Genomic DNA, 21,264 nt, shown 5'->3' with positions numbered 1-21,264 from the left:
ACGAGTCATATAGTAACAAAAACGGTAAAGATATACTAAGGAAAATTGACCCGTTCCTGTGGATGCTTGAATTATGCACGCTTATCTTATTTTTGAGAAGATTTTTAGAGAAACTAAGTTTTAGCTGTGGGAGGGGAGGCAATCTGGGGCCGGTAGGGGGGCCAACTGAGGTATGAGGGGGACTTTGCCCCCCCCCCCCCCGCCACGTAGCAAATTACGCCCCTGATTTTAAAATGTTTCATATGCAATCAAAAAATTGGTTTTGGAAACACTTCTTTTAGTTTTTATTATAATTGAACTAAGCAATTTTTTATACAAAAAGTTAATGTCATCTAGCACACTTTTTACAATATTACTCGGTTAAAGCACAAAAAGGGCATTAGATCAAAAATCTCAGAACTCAACCCAAAGAAATCGGACTTCGGAATTTGTAATTGACTTTTACAGAATTATTTTCAAGAAATTTAGAAGAGAAATGGATTTTGTTCTCAGAGAGATAAATTGAATGTTCTGCTGCAGTACAACGTAAAATTGTTCCGAAAAAGTTTGCTTTCGCATCTAGGATAGTTTGTTTTGGCACCATGTATAACATGAGGAAAAAAACGTTTTTTTTTTCTTGAAAACTACTAGAAATGTTATAATCTCCCACTAGATTTTTTTTTTACCCCGTTTCATGATTCCATTGTCCAGAAAAATTTCGAGTTTGTATTCCTTACCACCTCAGAGCTACAGATAGCTGATCACAAGAGAAAAAAAAGAAGGAAAACAGCTGTAAAAGCAGTAGTGCTGCTCTACAGAATTATCCCTGCAAATAGAAATTACGGACGTAATTTAATAAATTAGCCTGGGTATTCTGCAATCGCACATGCCTCCCTTCACCAATAATATAACAGCCATCCTTAACCGATGTAGATCACCTTCTTTGGGGATTCACGGATGGAAAGTGAGATTAGATAGACACAAGATATCCTCCTTGTTTTAAATATCCTAGTTCCTTTCAGTGCTTCCTCTTAACTGGAGTTTACTCATTGCTTGCATAGCACTACTTAAATTATTGTGTTTGGGGAATATTCCTTTTGGTTGCTTTTAATATTCTAGAGATCACTCTTTACTAACATGTGCATTAAAGCTGAAGTTGTTATCCATCTCAAAGGAAATCTCTCAACTTGCTATATAGTCTTATCGAGCATAATTGGTTCAATATAGCTATTCGTCCCTTTTATAAAAAAAATGCTGCTCAATAGGTTATTCATATTTCTGGAAATCACACACAGGAAAAAACCTACTGCTTTTTCTTACGTTGAACCTAGTAAAGAACGAACCACATCGTCAAAAATGAATGTCCAAAATATTACAAATGTCATCAAAAATTGCATCTTTTTAGTGCTAGAACTTCCGGTTCTTAAAAACTGTTTCTTGCAATTTTTGTTTCTGTATCCTTTTGTTTTTGCCTGTCGTTGCTGTTGTGTTCCTCCGCTTATGTTCGCTCCTTCCTTATACTACTACTAATACTAACAACTCACCGCAACACCAAGCCATTTGAGGCCAACACAGCTCCACCCGCTCCTCCTCCACCCCAATCTAATCAAAGCCTCCCTTTAAACCATCCGAGGAAGTTCCCATTTCCCTTAAATCTTTCCTTTCGACATTCCTCCTACCCCAACCGAGACGACCTGCTTTCCGTTTAGCCCTAGACGGTTGCCCGAAAGGACAATCTTTGGCAATCTGTCATCATTCATCCGTAGAACATGCCTGAGCCATCTTAACCTTTCTTTCATTATAGCCCTAGAATGCAGAATTGAACCACACTTGTCGTACAGCCTACTGTTTGAAATACGGTCAGTCAGTCGGATACAAAAAACAATCCGTAGACAATTTCTCTGGAATACATCTAGCAAATCTTCATCCGCTTTTCGGAGCGTCCATGCTTCAGAGCCATATTTGACCATTGTCATCACTGTAGCTTCCAATATTCTAATCTTGGTTTGTAGACCTATCTTCCTATTCTTCCAAACTTTTTTTTTAATTGTAAAAAACACCATGAGCCTTGGCTTTCTACTTTTAACATCTTCGCTGCTCCCACCGTTTTTACAAATAATAATACCAAGGTAAGTGAAACTGTGCATCTGATCAATCTTTTCGTTACCCATCGTCACCTTTTCATCTTCACTTTACTTTTTGTCTTCACTTGTTTTTACCTATTTTTGTTCCTGTGATTAATCATGGGTTTTTTCTCTTTTCATAGTTTCAATAGGCTTTGACAGCGGTAAGAGATCAAACAGGAATAAGCCTTCAGCTTTTCCTAATCATGGACGCTGCATTCACCGCAGCCTAGTCAAGAACGAACTCTAGACCATAGTAGCCAAAAGTTTAAAAACACGTTTTCAAAAGATACTCTCAAATGAGGAAGAAGCGTAAGCATGGTAACTACTATTTTGATTAATGTTGATGGTAAACTGTATTGCGAAAACAATTGTTTTTTTAAATAGTACAGAACCCCACAAAAATGGTGTTTGATCGAAATGAAAAAATACCACATTAGAATCTCTATCGCCAAAAACCCCACATAGCAGAGTTGGTCCCCCATCTTGAGCAACAACAATGATTTTCCTTGTTGCTCAAAGATGGGGGATTGTAATTCTTCTAAATGAGGTTTTACGCTATCATCATTCGAATGGCGCAGGGCTCATTTCGACCCAACACCATTTATGTTTTCACCGTTAATTTTTTTTTTTCATTTTCAAAATAGACTTATACCATTAAGATTATTCAAAATCATAGTTGCCACTCCTGATTGCAGGATATAAGCCTACTGTTGCCACCTTATACATCTCCAGGCGTGGGAGGAGCCAAGTCGAAGGGAGTAATGGTGAAGGGTATCGCAGAGACAGAGTGCAAAGCGGCTTTCACACTAATCAATGGTGAACGGCTTCCAAGGAAAAATCTTCTAATTTATTTTTAGAATCTATTAATTGCTCGTCCAAAAATTTCATTTGTTGCAACTTAAAACTATATCAACTTTTCGTAACGTAAAAATTACGTAATTGTGTGTCAAACTCAAGTCTATTTGAAACCGCCTACGTCACAGACAAATTTTGCTACGGAAGATTAGATAACGTTCCGTAAAGTCTAAAGTTATGTTACTGTGTTATGTTATGTACGCATAACGTGAACGCACCACAAAAGGTGAATTTTGATTGGATCATTTTCTATTCTCTTTTTGCTGAATACAACTAATAAAATGTTTATATACATATTTAATTACGACCATAGAGGAGTTTATAAAATTCCTAAATGACAAAACTTCCTACAGTCACAAGTTGATGTAAAAGTTAAAATACAGGAACAAACAATAAGTCTCAAAAATAGATACATCCGTCTCCTCAGAAGAAGAAAAAGAACTTTGTACACTCATCAATAGGCATCTGCAACAGACATGCTATCCTTTTTCACCAGCTTATCTGAAACATAAAAAGGCACATAATATATCTATGGTGTCAAGAGCATGGGTTATAGAGAGAAAGAAAAACCAAGAAAAAGAAAGAGATAAAGAGAGAGGGAGAGAGAGAGGGAATTACAAATATACACAAAGAGTATTACATAAGGAACACTGGAATATGAATTCTGAGAAAAGAAATATTACTTGGTTTGCGTCATTGCTTATGACCGCCTGCAAAGTATAACTTACAAATCACCCTTGTCACACCAGGCTACCCGCCGGACACTTCGCTCGTTCGGACATATTTTGCAGCTGCCTGCCGACACTCCGACTCGGATTCTTTATGACTTCAAACCAATCAGAAGTGGCTGGAAACGTCCTGGACGACGCTGGAGCATAAATCAGCACATAAAGCTAATCTATTTTTCAATTCAAATATCTTAATAATATTTTAATGCTCAAAATTGCACTATTCTCAATTGTTGGTTCTAATACAAGCTCTTCAGAAGTCAAAACAGTATATGAAAAAAGGTAAGTAAATTGAAGATAATACAGATCACAAGACAATAAACTGATACACTCAAATATTATGAATTTATAAGAAATTGCTCCAACTCGACCACCAAAATTTTCAGGATTTTAAGTTTCACACGAATTTTAATAATTTTTACATGATGCGATGTGAGATAATAGTAAACTCAATCACAGATAGTAGTAAACAGCATACAAATGAGAACGCTGATGGCGAACGCAGTAAAAACTAAGCTACATCTAATCAAACGTGGTAACGAACTGTAAGTAAGGAGCGATTCGGCTCAATAGTAACCGAAACTCTAAAAAACGGAATTTTGATACCAAGAGATACATCAGAAGAATCAGAGTTTTATGCTGATTTCTAATATAAACGTTTCGTCAAGTTTAGTATAACCCATCAAAAGTTAGGTGCCGGGGAAAATTTACCTTATTTTCGAAAAAAGGGGGAAACACCCCCTAAAAGTCATAGAACTCTAATGAAAATCACAGCATCAGATTCAGCATATCAGAGAACCCTAATATATATTTTAAAAGCTCCTATATGCAAAAATGTGGAATTTTGTATTTTTTGCCAGAAAAAATATCACGGTTGCGTGTTTTTTTTTTTTTTTCCAGGGGTGATCGTATCGATCCATTAGTCCTAGAATATCTTGACAGGGCTCATTCGAGATGACATTAAATGTTCTAGTGCCCTTTTTAGATGACCAAAAAATTGGAGGACAACTTGGCCCCCTCCCACGCTCATTTTTTCTCGAAGTCACCCATTCAAAATTTTGAGATAGCCATTTTGTTCAGCATAGTCGAAAATCTAATTAATATGTTTTTGAGGATGAGTTAATCCCCCACAGTTCCCGGGGAAAGGGCTGCAAGTTATAAGCTTTTCCCATTGTCAAACTGTTCGTGGTAACGAACTGTAAGTAAGGAGCGACCCGGCTCAATGGTAACCGAAACTCTAAAAAACGGACTTTTGATACCAATAGATACATCAAAAGAATCAGATTTTAATTCTGATTTAAAAAATGTAAGTTTCATCAAGTTTAATCTTACCCATCAAAAGTTACGCGCCTGAGAAAATTTAGCTGATTTTCGACAAAATGGGGAAAGACCCCCTAAAAGTTATAGAACCTTAATGAAAATCATACCATCATATTCAGCGTATCAGAGAACCCTACTGTAGAGGTTTCAAGCTCCTATCTACAAAAATACGGAATTTTCCATTTTTTGCCAGAAGAAAGATCACGGATGCGTGTTTATTTTTATTTTTTTCTTTTCCCCAGGGGTAATTATATTAACCAAGTGGTCCTAGAATATCGTAGGAGGGATCATGGGAACTCAAATCAAAAGTTCTAGTGACCTTTTTAAGTGACCAAAGAAATGGAGGGCAACTAGGCCCCCTCCCACGCTCCTCAAAGTCACCCAATTAAAATTTTGAGATATCCATTTTGTTCAGCATTGTCGAAAATCTAATAAATATGTCTTCTAGGATGACTTAATCCCCCACAGTTCCCAGGGGAAGGGCTGCAAGTTATGAACTTTGCCCATTGCTTACATATTGTATTGGTTATTGGGAAGTATAAAGAACATTTTCAGGAAGGATTTTTTTTCTGGTGGGGGGAGGGGGGGGCTGGAGGAGGGGGTTACTCGGGAAAATCTTTCCGTGGAGGATGTTTCTTTGGGGCAAGGGACATTTCTATGAAGGGGCCGCCGAATTTCCCAGTATTATTTAAAAAAAGATCAGAAATTAAATAAAAAAAAACAAGTTTTTTCAACTGAAAGTAAAAAGCAACACTAAAACATGAAACGAACAGAAATTATTACGTATATGAGGGGGTTCGCCCCCAAGTCAATACCTCGCTCTTTACGCTACAGTTTTTTTAGTGCTTTCAAAAGAGCTACCTATTCTAATTAAACGGCCTTTGTGATTCAGGGGTTTGTGAATAAAATTTTTTTTTAACTTTTAACGTAAAGAGTGGATTATTGACTAAGGGGAGAACCCCCCTCATATACGTAATAACATATACGTAATAAAAAAAAACAATAAAAAAAAACTAGCGATACGGCTCAATAGTAATCGAAACTTTTAAAAATGGAATTTTGACGTCAATAAATGTATCAAAAGAATGGGCTTATAATGCTGATTCTAAATATATAAATTTTATTAAGTTTGGTATTACTCATCAAAGGCTACGAGCCTGAGAAAATTTACCTGCTTTTTTAAAGAGGGGGGAAACATCCCCTACAAGTGAAAGAATTTTAATGAAAATCACACCGTCAGATTCAGCGTATCAAAAAACCCTATTACATAGGTTTCAAGCTCATATCTGCAAAAATCTGCAACTTTGTATTTTTGCCGGAAGAAAAATATACGAGTATAGAAGTTCGTTACGTAAGTTAATTTGTTAATTACGTCAGAACCAAATTTAGAGACAGCCATTTAGCAAAAGAAAAGTGAAATTTTTATCCAAATTTTGTTTGCTTATTCAATGACGGTGAGCCAAAATAAAAGCTACATTAACTAAAAAACGAACAGAAATTATTCCGTATATGAAGGGGGTTGTCCCCTCCTCAACGCCTCGCTCTTTACGCTAAAGTTTGACTCTGTCTCACAACTTTATTTTTTAAAACAATAAAAAACTTTAGCGTGAAGAGTGAGGCGTTGAGGAGGGGACAGCCCCTTTCATATACGGAATAATTTCTGTTGGTTTTAAGTTTTAATGTCGCTCCTTACTTTCAGTTTAAAAAAATTGTTTTTTTTATTTAATTTACATATAGTATTGGTTATTGGGAATTATACAGGTGTTTTCAGAAGGAATTTTTTTCTAGTGGGGTGGTAGGGGTCGGAGTAGGGGTTACGGGGGATGATCTTTCAATGGAGGATATTTCCTTGGGGGAAGGAACATTTCCAAGAAGGGGGCGCCAGATTTCCCAGCATTATTTAAAAAACGATGAGAAATTAAATAAAAAAACAAGTTTTTTTCAACTGAAAATAAGGAGCAACATTAAAACATAAAACGAACAGAAATTATTACGTATATGAGGGGGTTCACCCCCTAGTTAATACCTCGCTCTTTACGCTAAAGTTTTTTAGTACTTTCAAAAGAGCTATCTATTCTAATTAACCGGCCTTTGTGATTCAGGGGTTTGTGTTTCGAACAAAATTCGAACTTTAGCGTAAAGAGCGAGGTATTGACTAAGGAGCGAACTCCCTAATCTACGTGACAAAATCGGAAGAATATAGTAATTTTTTGCTGAAGCAAATTCGTAAGTCACCTCAGAACAATAGTTAAAGAAAGCAATTTAGTCAAAAAATTAAATTTAAGAGGTGAATTTTGTTTTAATTATTCACGTATGATGAACCAAATTAAAAACTCAATTAATTCAGTAACGTTCAGAAATTAAATTAAAAAAACAAGTTTTTTTTAACTGAAAGTAAAGAGCGACATTAAAACTTAAAACGAACAGAAATTATTCTGTATATGAAAGGGGCTGTCCCCTCCTCAACGCCTCGCTCTTTACGCTTAAGTTTGACTCTTTCTCACAACTTTATTTGTTAAAACAGTAATAAACTTTAGCGTTTTTATAAAAAACTCTCCCCCAAGGAAGAGCGAGGCGTTCAGGAGGGGACAGCCCCTTTCATATACGGAATAATTTCTGTTCGTTTTAAGTTTTAATGTCGCTCCTTACTTTCAGTTAAAAAAAACTTGTTTTTTTTTATTTAATATGAAGATAGAAGCAAGCTCAAATAAGATATTACAATAACGGCAGAGATGATTGATTTTTGGATTATATGGACATTTCAGTGTCAAAGTGAACTAACTCCATTTTTATTTTTCCCAAGAATAAAACCCTAACATAGCTTAAATTAATCTTACATGTAAATTGATCATACATATAAATTGGCCTTATAATAACCAATAGAACATTGAATTAACATAATCATAGAAAATCAAGAAATTGTTTTACTGGATGATTCACAGAAAAAGGCAGCTATAAATTTTGAACGGATACTTCTTTTTCGAACGCTCCTCGACCGAGCGACGAGTCCAGACGTTATTTAGTCCAGTTAATAAAATTAAATCAGTTCAATTTTTTTCTTCTGTTGTTAATGATAGTTAAGACAAATAAGCCGGGTAAGATAATTTGATTCTCAGAAAAAGTGCTAATGAGTCTATTAGGGCAAAACTTAATTTTCTCTAGCCAAACAACAGAGGGAGCCAACATAGATCATTCGAAAGAGAGAGAAAAAAAAAATGCTAAATGGTAAAAGATCTTCTAAAGTTTGGTTGCTAATGGAAAAGTATCATTTCTATATCAGGTCGTTGTTGTGGGGCGGGATGGGGGGTGGGGTGGGGGGTTTTGGTGCCCAGCCTCTCTAGGGATGAGCGACTAAATGAACTAAATATCCAAGTGCTGCTCACCGTGAAATAATCTTCTTCTGAATATGTTCAGGCAAAAATTCTGCTAGGTATACATCATTCATTTCAAAGCTTCTATAGCTTCCATCTGGGAATGAAACCTAATAATTAAAAAAGGTCTTGGTTAGTTAAAAGCACCAGTACAGAGTTACTAGGATTCATAATCACAAATTTAAACTGACTTGTGCGTCTTTATTGGCTTGTATAACTTGTACCGTTTATTTCCATCAGTTCCAAATAAAATAGAAAACTTACAAGAATTGCTGTTCGCAATTTGACATTGGAGGATAGAGATTAAACGCCACTGACAGTGTGGGTAGGTTAGTGTAGGTGACATTAAAGTTTGAAATATAGTGGAAAAGATTATTATGTCACCAAGAGGAGGTGGGATTTAATTTTTTGAAAAAAAACAAACAAAAAACACCACTGACAGTATACCAAGAAAACTGAACAATTGATTTGATTAATCTACAATTAAAAAAGAATTTAAGCCGAAATTTCTCTTTATTTTCAAGAATTATTTGAAGTCAAAATCTAGTCTCCACAAAGTAGGCCTAGGCTAGCCTGGGAAGATCTAGGTAGGTCAAGTAGGCTAGTTGACTTTAAGCTGGTAGGCTTATTAGGGAAAGGGAAAAGTTTTTGTTGCCCTCCCCAGCACTTTAAAGCACCTGAAAAGATAAGTATGCTGGAGTTTTCAGTCAAACAAGGTCACAAAATGCTAGATGGCATTAGTGATATTTATTTTTGCCTCCCCTGTTTTCATTGCCATCCCCTGGACTTTAAAGTAGCTGAAAAGACAAGTATACTGAAGTTTTTGAATGACATAGGTGATATTTATTTTTGCCTCCCCTGTTTTCATTACCCCCCCCCCCTGCACTTTAAAGTACCTGAAAAGACAAGTATACTAAAGTTTTCGTTCAAACAAGGTCATAAAACAATAGATGGTGATAATTATCAGTGATAATTATTTTTACACCCTCCCACGAAGTCCCCATTTCCTTGAAATCTTTCTTTATGACGTCCTCCCACTCCAGACGAGGACAACCTGCTTTCCGTTTAGCCCTAGATGGTTAGCCGAAAAGGACAATCGTGGGTAATCTGTCATTCTTCATCCGCAGATCGTGCCCTAACCATCTCAGCCTTTCCTTCATTATAGTCCTAGAAAGTGGGATCGAACAACATTTTTCGTATAGCCTCTTATTTGAAATAGGGTCAATCAGCCGGGTACCCAGAACAATCCTTAAGCAATTTCTCTGGAAAACATCTAGCAAATCTTCATCTGCTTTTTGAAGCGTCCATGCCTCAGAGCCATATTTGACTACCGTCATCACTGTAGCTTCTAATATTCTAATCTTGGTTTGCAGACTTATCTTCCTATTCTTCCAAACTTTTTTTAACTGTGAAGAAACACGCTGAGCCTTGTCTATTCTACTTTTAACATCTTCATTCTTCCCACCGTCTTTACTAATAATACTACCAAGGTAAGTGAAGCTGCCCACCTGATCAATCTTTTCATTATTCAACGTCACCTTTTCATCATCACTTATTCTTAGCCTTAGCGACTTAGTCTTCTTAACATTAATTTTCAAACCTATACAAGCACCCTGAACTCGCAAAACTTTTAAAAGTTAATTCATTTTGCTCACACTTTCCTCTAGGATGCTTAAATCATCAGTATAATCTAAGTTCAGGAGACTTTTTCCTCCCCATTTGATTCCGTGGTCTCCCATTGCGTTTCCTGTGCTCCTTAAGACAAAGTCCATCAACATAATCCACATAAAGGGGGATAGAACACAGCCCTACATAACTCTTGATTTAATACAAAACCAGCTACTAACCCCATTTTCTACCTTAACCGCAGCAATGTTATTCTCATACATAGCACAAATCCCTTTAATGTATTTGTCTGGTATACCATACAAGGATAAAACCTTTACTAAAGCTATTCTATCAGCTGGATCAAATGCTTGCTCATAATCTATAAAACTAAGGACCAAAGGTGTTTGATAACTCAGGCACTTCTCAATTATTAACCTAAGAGTGAACATTTGGTCGACACATCCTCTACCTTTTCTAAAACCGCATTGTTCTTCTCTTAAAACTTTGTCTACGGCATCTCTCAGTCAAAAAAGTATCATTATACTAAGTAATTTGCTACCTAGAGATCAGACTAATGCGTCGATAATTACCACACTCACTTTTATCACCTTTCTTATAAAGTGGCTTGATTAAAGTTTTCCTAAAATCGTTAGATACTTCCCCCCTTTCAAAAATCATATTCATAATCTTCAGTAACTTATTTCTAACCTCAGAGCCACCATATTTAAGAAACTCATTTACTACCCTATCACCACCTGGAGCCTCATTATTTTTTAATCCTTTCAGTACTGTCGCTAATTCTTCCTCACAAAACAAATCTTCCTTCACATCCAACTGCATACCTACTTATATAGATCTTTTTCATTTAAAAATAAACTCCTATTTTTTAAAGATATTTATGGTTGTCTAAGTTTCCACTTGACCAATCAGATCAGATCCACTTGGTTCTTTAAAGGTTCTTTCAGATTCCACTTGGTTCTTGGTTCTTTAAACCAATCAGATCCCTTGGTTCTTTAAAGATAAAACCAATAATGGCGGATTCTGAAGAGCTGCCAAAACAGTCAGGGTTTTAACACGAAATTGCTCCATTTAAAACCAATTTCAATGGCGGAAATTCAATGAAGTAGTGACGCTAAGGCTGTTCCAATTTTAATTTTTTGTCAGATTTTCATTTTGAGATTTCCGTGAGTTATTTTATTGATTTACTTGTTTTATTCTCCATTTACGCGGGAATAGCGTGTTAAAGTGGGTTGGCCACTGATATTTCCACTTCAGTGTTTCATTCTCTATCAATAAATATAAATATTATCAAAAAAGCCTTATCTATTTGTCTTGATATATACGCTATTCGAACCCCAAAACCTGCAAAAACTTAGTTAAGAGCCAACTTTACAGATGAAAATGGAAGCCCAGTCGACAAATGTTTGGATATCCCTCTCGTCTGAGTATCATCTAAAGTTGGGAGCAACTATGTTCTAATGTCTGATTTTGATTGTCCATATTAAAATATATAAATCCAATGTGCGTGCTTGCAATAAGGCACCCACAGGCAAGCCACTCGGAATCCGAACTGAGGGAGTCTATTGTTTAAAACTTTTTAGGATTCTAGCGTCAAAGCACTCGAGCTTCTCTAATGATAAATTTGTACTTTCATAAGAATTTGGTTTTATTTTACATTTACATGAGGGTGACGTGTTTCACGGTGTGATGACGTAGATGACGGTTTGACGTTGATATTTTCTCTTCACCGTTTAGAGTCTCTATCAAAGGGTATGAACTTTATCGAAAAAGTCTCATTCATTTGTCTCAATACTTACCGTCATTTGAACCCCCCAAAACAACTATAAAAAGTTCAAGTTCAAAAAGCTAAAACGGTATCAAGATGCTAATCTACATTTTGGAAAGTTCTCACCTAAGCTTGAGCTTACCCAGTCGGCTTATGTTTGGTTCGGCCCCTTGTCTAAATCTCACCCAATATTTTAAGCTATGTTTTTCTCATTTTGGACATACGCATTAAAATTTTAAAATGCATAATGAACCTCTGGTTTGCACAAACGAGCCACCCAGAAGCCAAATCGGGTAAGTCAATTACTTAAACTATTTAAGATTATAATATCATGCACTCGGCTGACTACAAATTTGGTATTGTCATAAGAAATTCCACAAAGAATAATGATTTACTAATAAATATGAAATAAACACAACATTTTAAGCATTAAAATTAAATAACTTTTTGGGGCCCATTTGACAAAGTTCATACTAAAATGAGAGTAAACAAATTCTTTACCCCAAACGTACAAAATAACCAACAATTTTCAAATGTTCCTCCTACTCTATAATAAATCAAATTAAAGACTAGATTTTTTATTTTTTTTTATTATTTTACTTATTACTGTTATTTTTATTATGTTAAATTTGTATTAAGTTAAACTGTTTATTAAATAAGAATTTTCCAATTTTTTTCTTTTTGTTTCTATCGACTTGATCAATTTGGCATTTGAAAGACTCCATAGGTGCAACGAAAGATGGTCATAGCGAAGAGATTTACTTACTTGTACGCAGAAATCGCAGAGGACTTACGACAAGTTGTCCAAGGGTTCATCGCAGTGTCTATTAAACACCGACGGTCTTTTTTACAGAGTGTCAGACCCTGTCGTCAACAATATTTTTTAAAGCCCCCCCCCCCCGACTTAATATTATTAGTATCAAGTCATATCTTCTTCAGTCCTCTGAACCTTTTCTTCCATATGAGATCTTTGGAGTACCCATTCAGCACTTTTCGGTTAGCACAACGAAACTACATCTATCCGCCAATAATGACAATGTTTGACACAAGTAAAAAACTCCCACATAAACTATGAGCTGTCATCATCTGACGTTTCTCAGGAAGACGACTGACAACAGACAACCCGATTCTGCGTCTCACTTGTAAAGTATTGGCAACCATTCCCTTTGGTATGAAATTAAAGGGCGTTCATTTCCGTCCCCACTCTGAGGTACGCTGATACATCCTAGGAATGAAGGGTAAATCATTTATGATACTACTTCCACCATTTGCATGGGGTCTTAGGACTCCTAGACTCCAAGTAGAACGACACGGCTTCGGGAAGAGAAACGGATACCAAGTATAGATGTCACTTTTTCTAGTTTTCCCTTAAATAACAAAGAAATGAAATAAAAACTCACCTGACAAGTAGGTTCAGTTCGGGATTCAATAAAGTTTCCAGTATATCTTCGCCCATCCGTCCAAGTAATCAGAACTTTGGCATTCATTCTAGGTGGACCATTGTTAACGCAGTCAAAATTCTGCAAAAAAAAAGTGAAAATTTGAAAATTGAAATTTGAGCATAAATATTGACTGAGAAAATACTTTCGCACAGGAAGTACGCAAAATATAGACTATTATAAAATATAGATTATACAATATAGTACGTATAAGGTAATTCCCTACTTTTCGGCAGCTGAATGGCCGTTTTGAGTTTCAATCAAAATAATTTTACAAACAGTTTACCAAGGTTCAAGAAAAACATAATATTGTAAAATGTATATAATGTGAATTAAAATTTTTTTTACGATTGCTATATAAACACTACTGCAATCAAACCTGAAAATACCTAAATGTAGATGGTCTCAGTAGAACGCTTACTGAAAAAAAAAAAAAAAAGTGAATATTTTAATTAAGACAGTGAACGTTGAGAAGTTTTTTTTTGAATACATCTAATAATAAAAATCCGAATATTTCAGTTTCACATTCGAAAGCCATTATCGAAGGAAAAAAAGAGAAAACGAAAAGTCAAAATTTTTCCTTCTTTCTTTTGTTTCCTGTTGGATAAAAGCTTCTGGATGCAAAGCCGAAAAACTCAGAATTGTTTTAGTATATGTATAAAAACGCACTGCTGACGCCTTGGAGCTTTGGGCGTCTTAATTTAGCCTATGTATCCGCATTTGTAAATTGACTTATAAAAGAGCTCTAATTAAGTATAAAAAAAGTAAAAAATTCATGAAAAAATAGAGAGGAGAGGGGGCAAAATATGTTTTTATAAAGTGGAGACAATTTTGTCATTATTTTTCAATTTTTAATCTAGAGGGGCAAAAAACTAGATTAATCCCCTTCAATTGACACCACTGAGAAACTTGTTGGTATCTTGACAATTGTGAAAACTCACCAACCCCCAAGAGAAATCCTGAAAAGTGAGTGTATGGCACTCACAAGTTCTGAAAGAAGACAGAACATGTGCAAAATTAGTTTCGACTTACCGTCTCGAGATGAAACGCAATAAGGTAAACCAAGATAAACAACAGTAACAGAAAATAGGGATCAAGATATTTTTTCTTGTTGTTCTCCTCCAATAGGCGGCCCTGAAAAATCTAGCTGGTAATTGGGAACAACTACTCCAACAACAACAAAAAAAAAAACAAAAAAAAACAAAAAAAAACTGGTAATTGGGAACAACTACTCCAACAACAACAAAAAAACCTGGCTGGTAATTAGGAACAACTAATCCAACAACAAAAACAATAACCTAGCTGGTAAATGGGAACAACTACTCCAACAACAAAAATAAAAAAACACAGCTGGTAATTGGGAACAACTACTTCAACAACAACAAAAAAAACCTAGCTGGTAATTGAGAATAACTACCCCAATAACAAAAATATGTTCCTCCCAGATCGTATGAACGACAAAATTTCCCGTTAACCAGACGAAGGGGAAATTTATACGGATATACTAGAAATATTTTTTAGATAAATGCGTCTAAAAAACAATCTTAAATTGTGTTTAAGGTATTTTGATATTCTCTTTAAAGTATTTTTTCTACTGCCTGATAAAACACGTTCCACTCTTAGCTTACTCAGAAATTCGATAAAAATAAACAAACTTGTTTCTACAAATTTTTCTTAGATTGGTTTGAAGTGTTTGCATGTACCTTTTTTTATAGATATTTTCTACTTCCTGATTAAATAAATTCCACTCTTAACTTTCTTACAAATTACCGTTTTCAGGTTGTAAAATTACGCCTGTAAGTATTTCTTAAATTGTGATTTATATATTACCTTTTGCATTTTTAGGTGTTTTTCTGCTGCCTAATTAAATATATTTCACTCTTAGCTTTCCCAGAAACTAATAAATTTAATTATATAAAAATAAACATTTAAGTTAATAAAAATTTAATAAAATTTCCAAAAATTTAATAAAAATAATCAAGCAGTGGGGGTGTAAAATTTTGTCTGTTATTATTTCTTAATTTGTGTTCAAAGTGTTTACAAGTATTCCTATACGGAATGTTTCCGCCACCTAATTATATACGTTCTACCCTTAGCTTTCTTAAATATTCAGTAAAAAACATGTTTCGTAAGGTTGTTGAAATCGAGAACAATAAAAGAATAGACAGAAGAAATGATCAAAACGAAATAAAAAGAGACCTAAAAAACAAGAAATAGAATAAAGAGTAAAATTCTCGAGTGATACGACCGAACAAAAACAATAAATATTTAAAAGAAAATTAAACTTACATTTCATAATTATTTCACAAAGTTTGCTTACAATCTAATTCCTTTCCAGGAGTTGAAATATTATAATTATCGTTTCATTTCGAAGAAATTGACTTTGATATAACAATTATAAAAAGTGTACATATTTTTTTTTTAACTCGTTTTCAAAATTGACTAAAAACTAGAAAATTTAGGTTTTTTCTTGAGAATCTAATAAGATAAGTGAAAACGAGGAGCGCAAAACAGACTGGGCTTGACATAACGTAGATATTAAATTGCTCTAGGTTTTAAGTACATAAGTGAAAAAAGTCATTGAGATGAGGAAAACGAGTTAAAAAGATCAAGTCATGCAAATCCACTTCATTTAGCGCTCCTCGTTTTCAATATATTAAAAAATTCTAAAAAAAAACAACAAAAAACAAACTACTGTTTAGTCCATTTTAAAGCGAGTTTAAATCCTTATTTTTACTAATTACTTGTAAAAATTTTAGTCTTCTCTAAGACTAAAATCTGTATACAAGTCAGTGAGATGAGGAAAACGAGTTAAAAAGATCTTCATTATAGTCAAAATTCTCAAAAAAACTACTGTTTAGTCCATTTTAAAGCGAGTTTAAATCCTTTTTTTACTAATTACTTGTAAAAATTTTAGTCTTCTTTAAGACTAAAATCTGCATACAAGTCAGCGAGTTGAGGAAAACGAGTTAGCCAAAATTCGAAACAAGTCTCATTATCCCTATTAAGGGCCATTTTTTGGTGGGTGTTATTCTTAGCTTTAAACACCTCCTTGAAAACTTGCTTAAGACCTTTATGGGGGTGGTGCAGTTGTAAAGGCGGTATAAAATAGTGTAAAATAGACCCAAACATATTGGGTCAAGGCTTTTACATTTTGGGTCAAGGCTAAATTCTTAGGCTTTTAGATAACTTCATGGCTTTATTGATTTTAGACCTGTGTTCGAATAACTTCTCCACTAATTGCTGGGAGGTTGAGAGGTTGGGTTTAACCTTTTTGTTTCTTTTGTTCACCATTCTGCTTATATGAAACGGAAAGCATTTTAGGTAACATAGTATATTAGTTAAAATACTAAAGCCAAAATTTTGAAAACCTAGTCTCACTAAAAAAAACACATTGAAAACGATATTAAAATACATCCAAAATCTACAAAAACAAGCAATTCCTTGACTCTCCATACAGATTTTTGTTTTTGAGGCTCATCTTTTTAATTGCTTTTTTTATTCTTTCTTTTCTTTTGCTCTTTTTTATTTATACTTTCTTTTTTCTTCATTCTATTCTTTTTCATTATTCTTTTTCTTTGATTATTTTATTCCTTTTTTATTTATTCTTTCTTTTCTTTGATTTTGGTATCGTTTTTTATTTATTTTTTCTTTTTCTCATTCTACTCTTTTTCATCATTCTTTTTGTTGTATTCTTTATTTTATTATCTCGTCTTTTTTTCTTTTTATTAGTGGAATTCAGTCTGTATTTGTACCGATTTTGTACTGAGAACGGTTGAGTGGAGGTCCCTGGGACTAGCTGGGACTTTACGTTGAACTACGCTATCTCTACCACTTCAATTTCCAAATAACGATTCCCACTTACAAATAATTTCTCAACCCACACTGATAATTCATTTCATAACTATTAATCAAGACAATGAAAAATAAACTAAAAAATCCCTGAATATTTTTGCTTCACGCCTGGAAACCTTCATCAACAGAAAAGAAAAGAAAAAACTAGACGAACTTAAAACAAGTAAGGGAATAAAAATCAAACAGAAAAATAAAAAGATGAAAAACGTTATATACCAAGAAAAAAAATAGAAAAAAATATGATTCTTATTTCACAAAAGTTCTAAACAAACTCCTTATAATTACAATACACGGTACACAACAAGCAAAATTACAAGGATCGTCCTACACGATTGTAAGAAGTATTTTCTAAATTTTTCTCACTGAAAATTTCCTTTCCCACAGCCAGTCTGGCCTCATAACTAATTTAGTTGAAACTGAAGAACATGCTAGAAACCCCAACTTACTTCAACGTGTTCAGGAAGAGTATCATAGCTGATGCTGCCATCTTGAAACTTAATGGTGTAAAATTCTTGCGTCCCCCTGGAAACCACTTTGGCTCTGACATAATATCCACGGTTATTAGGAACATATACCATCTTTCCAGGAAATATATGAGGAGGACCAACTCCAGGCTCCTGAAATAGACGTAAAAAAATTGATAATAGGGGAAACACTGGTAGTAAAAAAAAAATCCAAACACCTTTCCTGTAGGACACACGTTCAGAGGAATTATGGCTGATGCTATGAAATTGAAGATGGTTGCACTTTGAAGTTCTGAATAATTCCAATTGTAAATAATATATATACATGTGTTTTATATTTATATATTATAATATGTTTTGTAATATACATAATATATATATATATATATATATATATATATATATATATATATATATATATATATATATATATATATATATATATATATATATATATATATATATATATATACATAGAGTAGAATATTTTTATTTATAACACGTACATAAATAAATGTCACAAAACAGCGCACATGCCTGGTGGCATACTTTATCGCTGAAAATATTGCCAACGAAAATACACAGCCATTTTCTAACTAAATTTTACAACAACGAAAAAGAGAACCCTAATGAACAAAATGCTTAGCATGTCATAAGATATTTTTGGCTTCAAGTTGAATTGGCTTCATATTTCCATTAAGAGAAAGCAAAACAAAGAAATAACCAATTCAGCAAGATAAAAGTAAAAGAAGCATCAATCAAAGCATAAAAATGCATCAATCAAACATAATAATTTAACGCATAAAAAATAATAACCAAAGAAATAAAGAAACAAAGAAATAAGCAATACAGCAAGATAAAAGTAAAAGAAGCATCAATCAAAGCATAATAATGTAACGCATAAAAAAATAATAACCAAAGAAATAAAGAAAAAAAGAAATAATCGATACAGCAAGATAAAAGTAAAAGAAGTATCAATCAAAGCATAAAAATGCATCAATCAAGCATAAGAATTTAAGGCATAAAAAATAACAATCCACGTCTCCAAGAACCAAAATGAACTTTATGCGATTAATGACAAAACAAAAACAGAGGGGGTGGGGGTGGGGTTGTAAAATGATAATAGTTTATTACGAACAAGTATCACAGGCTAAAAGAAAAAAACAATTAGTCGAATTCGTATTCCAGGTCAAATAAAACAAAAAAAAATAATTGTAAAAATTAAAGGAATTGAAATAAAAAAGTCAACTAACTGTCTAAATGACACATTCACAATTAAAGAAAGGATTGTTCAAACGATTAGGTTAAAAAAGAAAGAGCTCAAATATGTATCAGAAATGGGCAAAATAAAAGTAGCCAGATAAAAAAAAAAAAAAAAAATGGGCACAATTATTGTGACCATACGCCATGAACTAAAATAAGGGACACTGGAGTTAATTTTGCTTCAGGATACGTATCAGGAATGATGAAGATACTCCAGAATAGAGAGGATAAAACTTTTTCGGAACCTCTCTGTAACGGCATGGGTTGGGGAATGAGTTGGCATTACTGAGGAGGCTAAGCGGGGAAGTCGGAGTCTAATGGGGCTGTAGAAATCGGGGAAAATGTCCTCAGTACTGGAATTAGAAATGGCGGAATTAGCAAAAACGAAGACAAATCCTTTCTATTAATGTGGTAGTGCGTGCGGCTTTGAGGAGGAAGGAGTATGGGATTTGGCTGTCTTTGTAAATGATCCTGAGCGAACACTTTTGGACTGATTCAATTTAGTTCACTTGAAAGTTGTCATTATAGTGCTTTATAGGTGTAAAGAAACGTCATAAACGGGATAACGTTATCCCGCTTTCCCCTTAAGCGAGATCTGCATTCAAAAAATTGACTGTTGGGCTTGATGATACAAATCTTCAACAACAAACATATTTTTTTTTTTGTAGGAATTCGTTTGACTAGCCGTATATCAAACAATGAACTCTACACCAAATGTAGTTCAATCCCATTTTCTAGGGCTGCAATGAAAGAAAGTTGGCAACGTTTTATGTTTTATGGAAAGTTGGCCACGTTTTACGGATGCGGTCAAGGGAAAAGCAGGTCCTCTTCAATTGAAGTGGAAGAGGTCGCAATAAAAAAAAAAATCAATGAAATTGGAACTGTATGGATAGAGTAAAGAGTGAGGTCTTGAATAAATTGAGGCGAAAGAGCGTACGCTCCTGTGTTTACCTCACACGGCATTGTGCTGGAACTAGTAGTAAGTAAAGATAATAGTATGTCTCACACTGATATTTGAAACCTTGGAAAGATATACGCCTTACAGAGCACTTCCTAAACCTTGTTTTCAGGTCATCCTCATCCAACACGTAGTTCAGCATGAGTTGTGCAGATTATCGTTTTGTGTCGCGTTCAACACGGCGAATGTCTTCTCGGAACCCGTGTCCAACCATGCTATTCTAGCGCGTCACAATTTTTAGAAACCCGTGTCCAATACGCTTGGAACCCGTACGATGAAAACGCTTTAAAGTATGGCTAGGTTGAACGCGGAGAACATGAAAACAGATTTTCGTCGAACACGCTCAAAACACGCTTCAAACAAGGTGCCTCAAAAACACAACTCTAATCAACAGATAAATGGAAGTTCAACTTCTTCTATGTTTTTGACAATTTATATTGTTAAAATTTTTGACAATTTGACCAATATATCAAATAATTGACCAATTTATCAAACAAAAAATTGGCCTATCATTAATCAAGTAATAAAATAATTGACCAATATATCAAACAAATTGACCAATATATCATTTGACAATATATCAAATTTTTGACAATTTGAAAAATCAATTCTTGTATTATTTTAGTCAATTCTTGTTTAAGAGTTCTTTTAATGATATTTGTTTCTATACATAAGGTGAGTTAACTGTTGCCAGGATTTTATCTTTTCACCATAACTTTTAGCAATCTCTTGCGATTATTTTTAGTATTTCTTAGCGAAACACTAAAGTTCTTGAAGGTTTTTGAGCATAAAATAAATATCTATTGATTCAATGACAACATCTAAGCTGAAGCAATTGTATAATTAGATGGCAATATTGTCTATAAAAATTGTAAATTTTCAAATTTTCAACATGTGAGCCATCTCCATCATAAAGACTTCTTGATTTTTAGCTATCTGAAATCCAAAATATGTTTATTTAAAGTCAAAATTGCGTTTTCACTGGCTGTTAGCTTGTACATCACTTAGTGCGACTTTTGTGCCGTAATAAGCACATATGTGACAACCAAGACTGGACAAACCCGCTTACTAAATGAAAATTGGACGCTAACCTAATACATGAAAAGAAGAATCAATATAGTTATGCAATTTAATTTAGTATATTCAGGACGTCAAAATGAAATGAAATGTAAAATATTATAGATAAAGGAAATTTTTGGTTTAGGCAATAAAATAATTTTTAATAAAAACTTTATAAAATTTTTTAATAAATTTCATAATAATAAATTTTTAATAAATTTAATAAATTTAAAAAAATAATTTTTTAATAAATTATTTTTTAATAAAAAATAATAAAATTTTTTAATAATTTTCTCAATTTATTTTAATATCTGACGGGTAGAGTTCCTCCTATTCTGTTTGATCTATTCGAGATAATTTGACTTTTTGAAGCTTCTCACATTTTTTTTTTCGGAAAAAAGTGTCATTTCCTTAATTTGAACGAAAAACAAAAAACTAGAAATTTTTTTGGTC

At 33.8% G+C, this 21,264-nt stretch overlaps 1 protein-coding gene across 2 annotated transcripts in view; it reads right to left on the bottom strand.

Annotated features, from left to right (window-relative positions):
• Positions 1-3,247: 3,247 nt before the first annotated feature.
• LOC148947228 (lysine-specific demethylase 4C-like) overlaps positions 3,248-21,264 on the bottom strand; it is an 89,575-nt gene continuing 71,558 nt past the window's right edge. Inside the window, exons 13-16 of one of the 2 annotated variants that reach the window (XM_089096938.1) lie at positions 17,514-17,684; positions 13,174-13,293; positions 8,392-8,489; positions 3,248-3,461 (exon numbers count right to left, since the gene is read on the bottom strand). In XM_089096938.1, coding sequence (XP_088953064.1) covers positions 3,458-3,461; positions 8,392-8,489; positions 13,174-13,293; positions 17,514-17,684 — 393 coding nt within the window. In that variant the 3' untranslated portion in view covers positions 3,248-3,457. Of the gene's footprint in view, positions 3,462-8,387; positions 8,490-13,173; positions 13,294-17,513; positions 17,685-21,264 lie in introns of those variants that run through there. The other variant, XM_089096939.1, reaches the window with a different exon arrangement.

This window comes from Artemia sp. Qi Xiang Cuo, chromosome 11, assembly GCF_049724085.1.
Source record: "Artemia sp. Qi Xiang Cuo chromosome 11, ASM4972408v1, whole genome shotgun sequence".
In the NCBI taxonomy this organism is placed as follows: Eukaryota; Metazoa; Arthropoda; class Branchiopoda; order Anostraca; family Artemiidae; genus Artemia; species Artemia sp. Qi Xiang Cuo.
The sequence above is the reverse complement of the archived record's forward strand: the minus strand, read 5'-3'. Positions and strand labels throughout refer to the sequence as shown.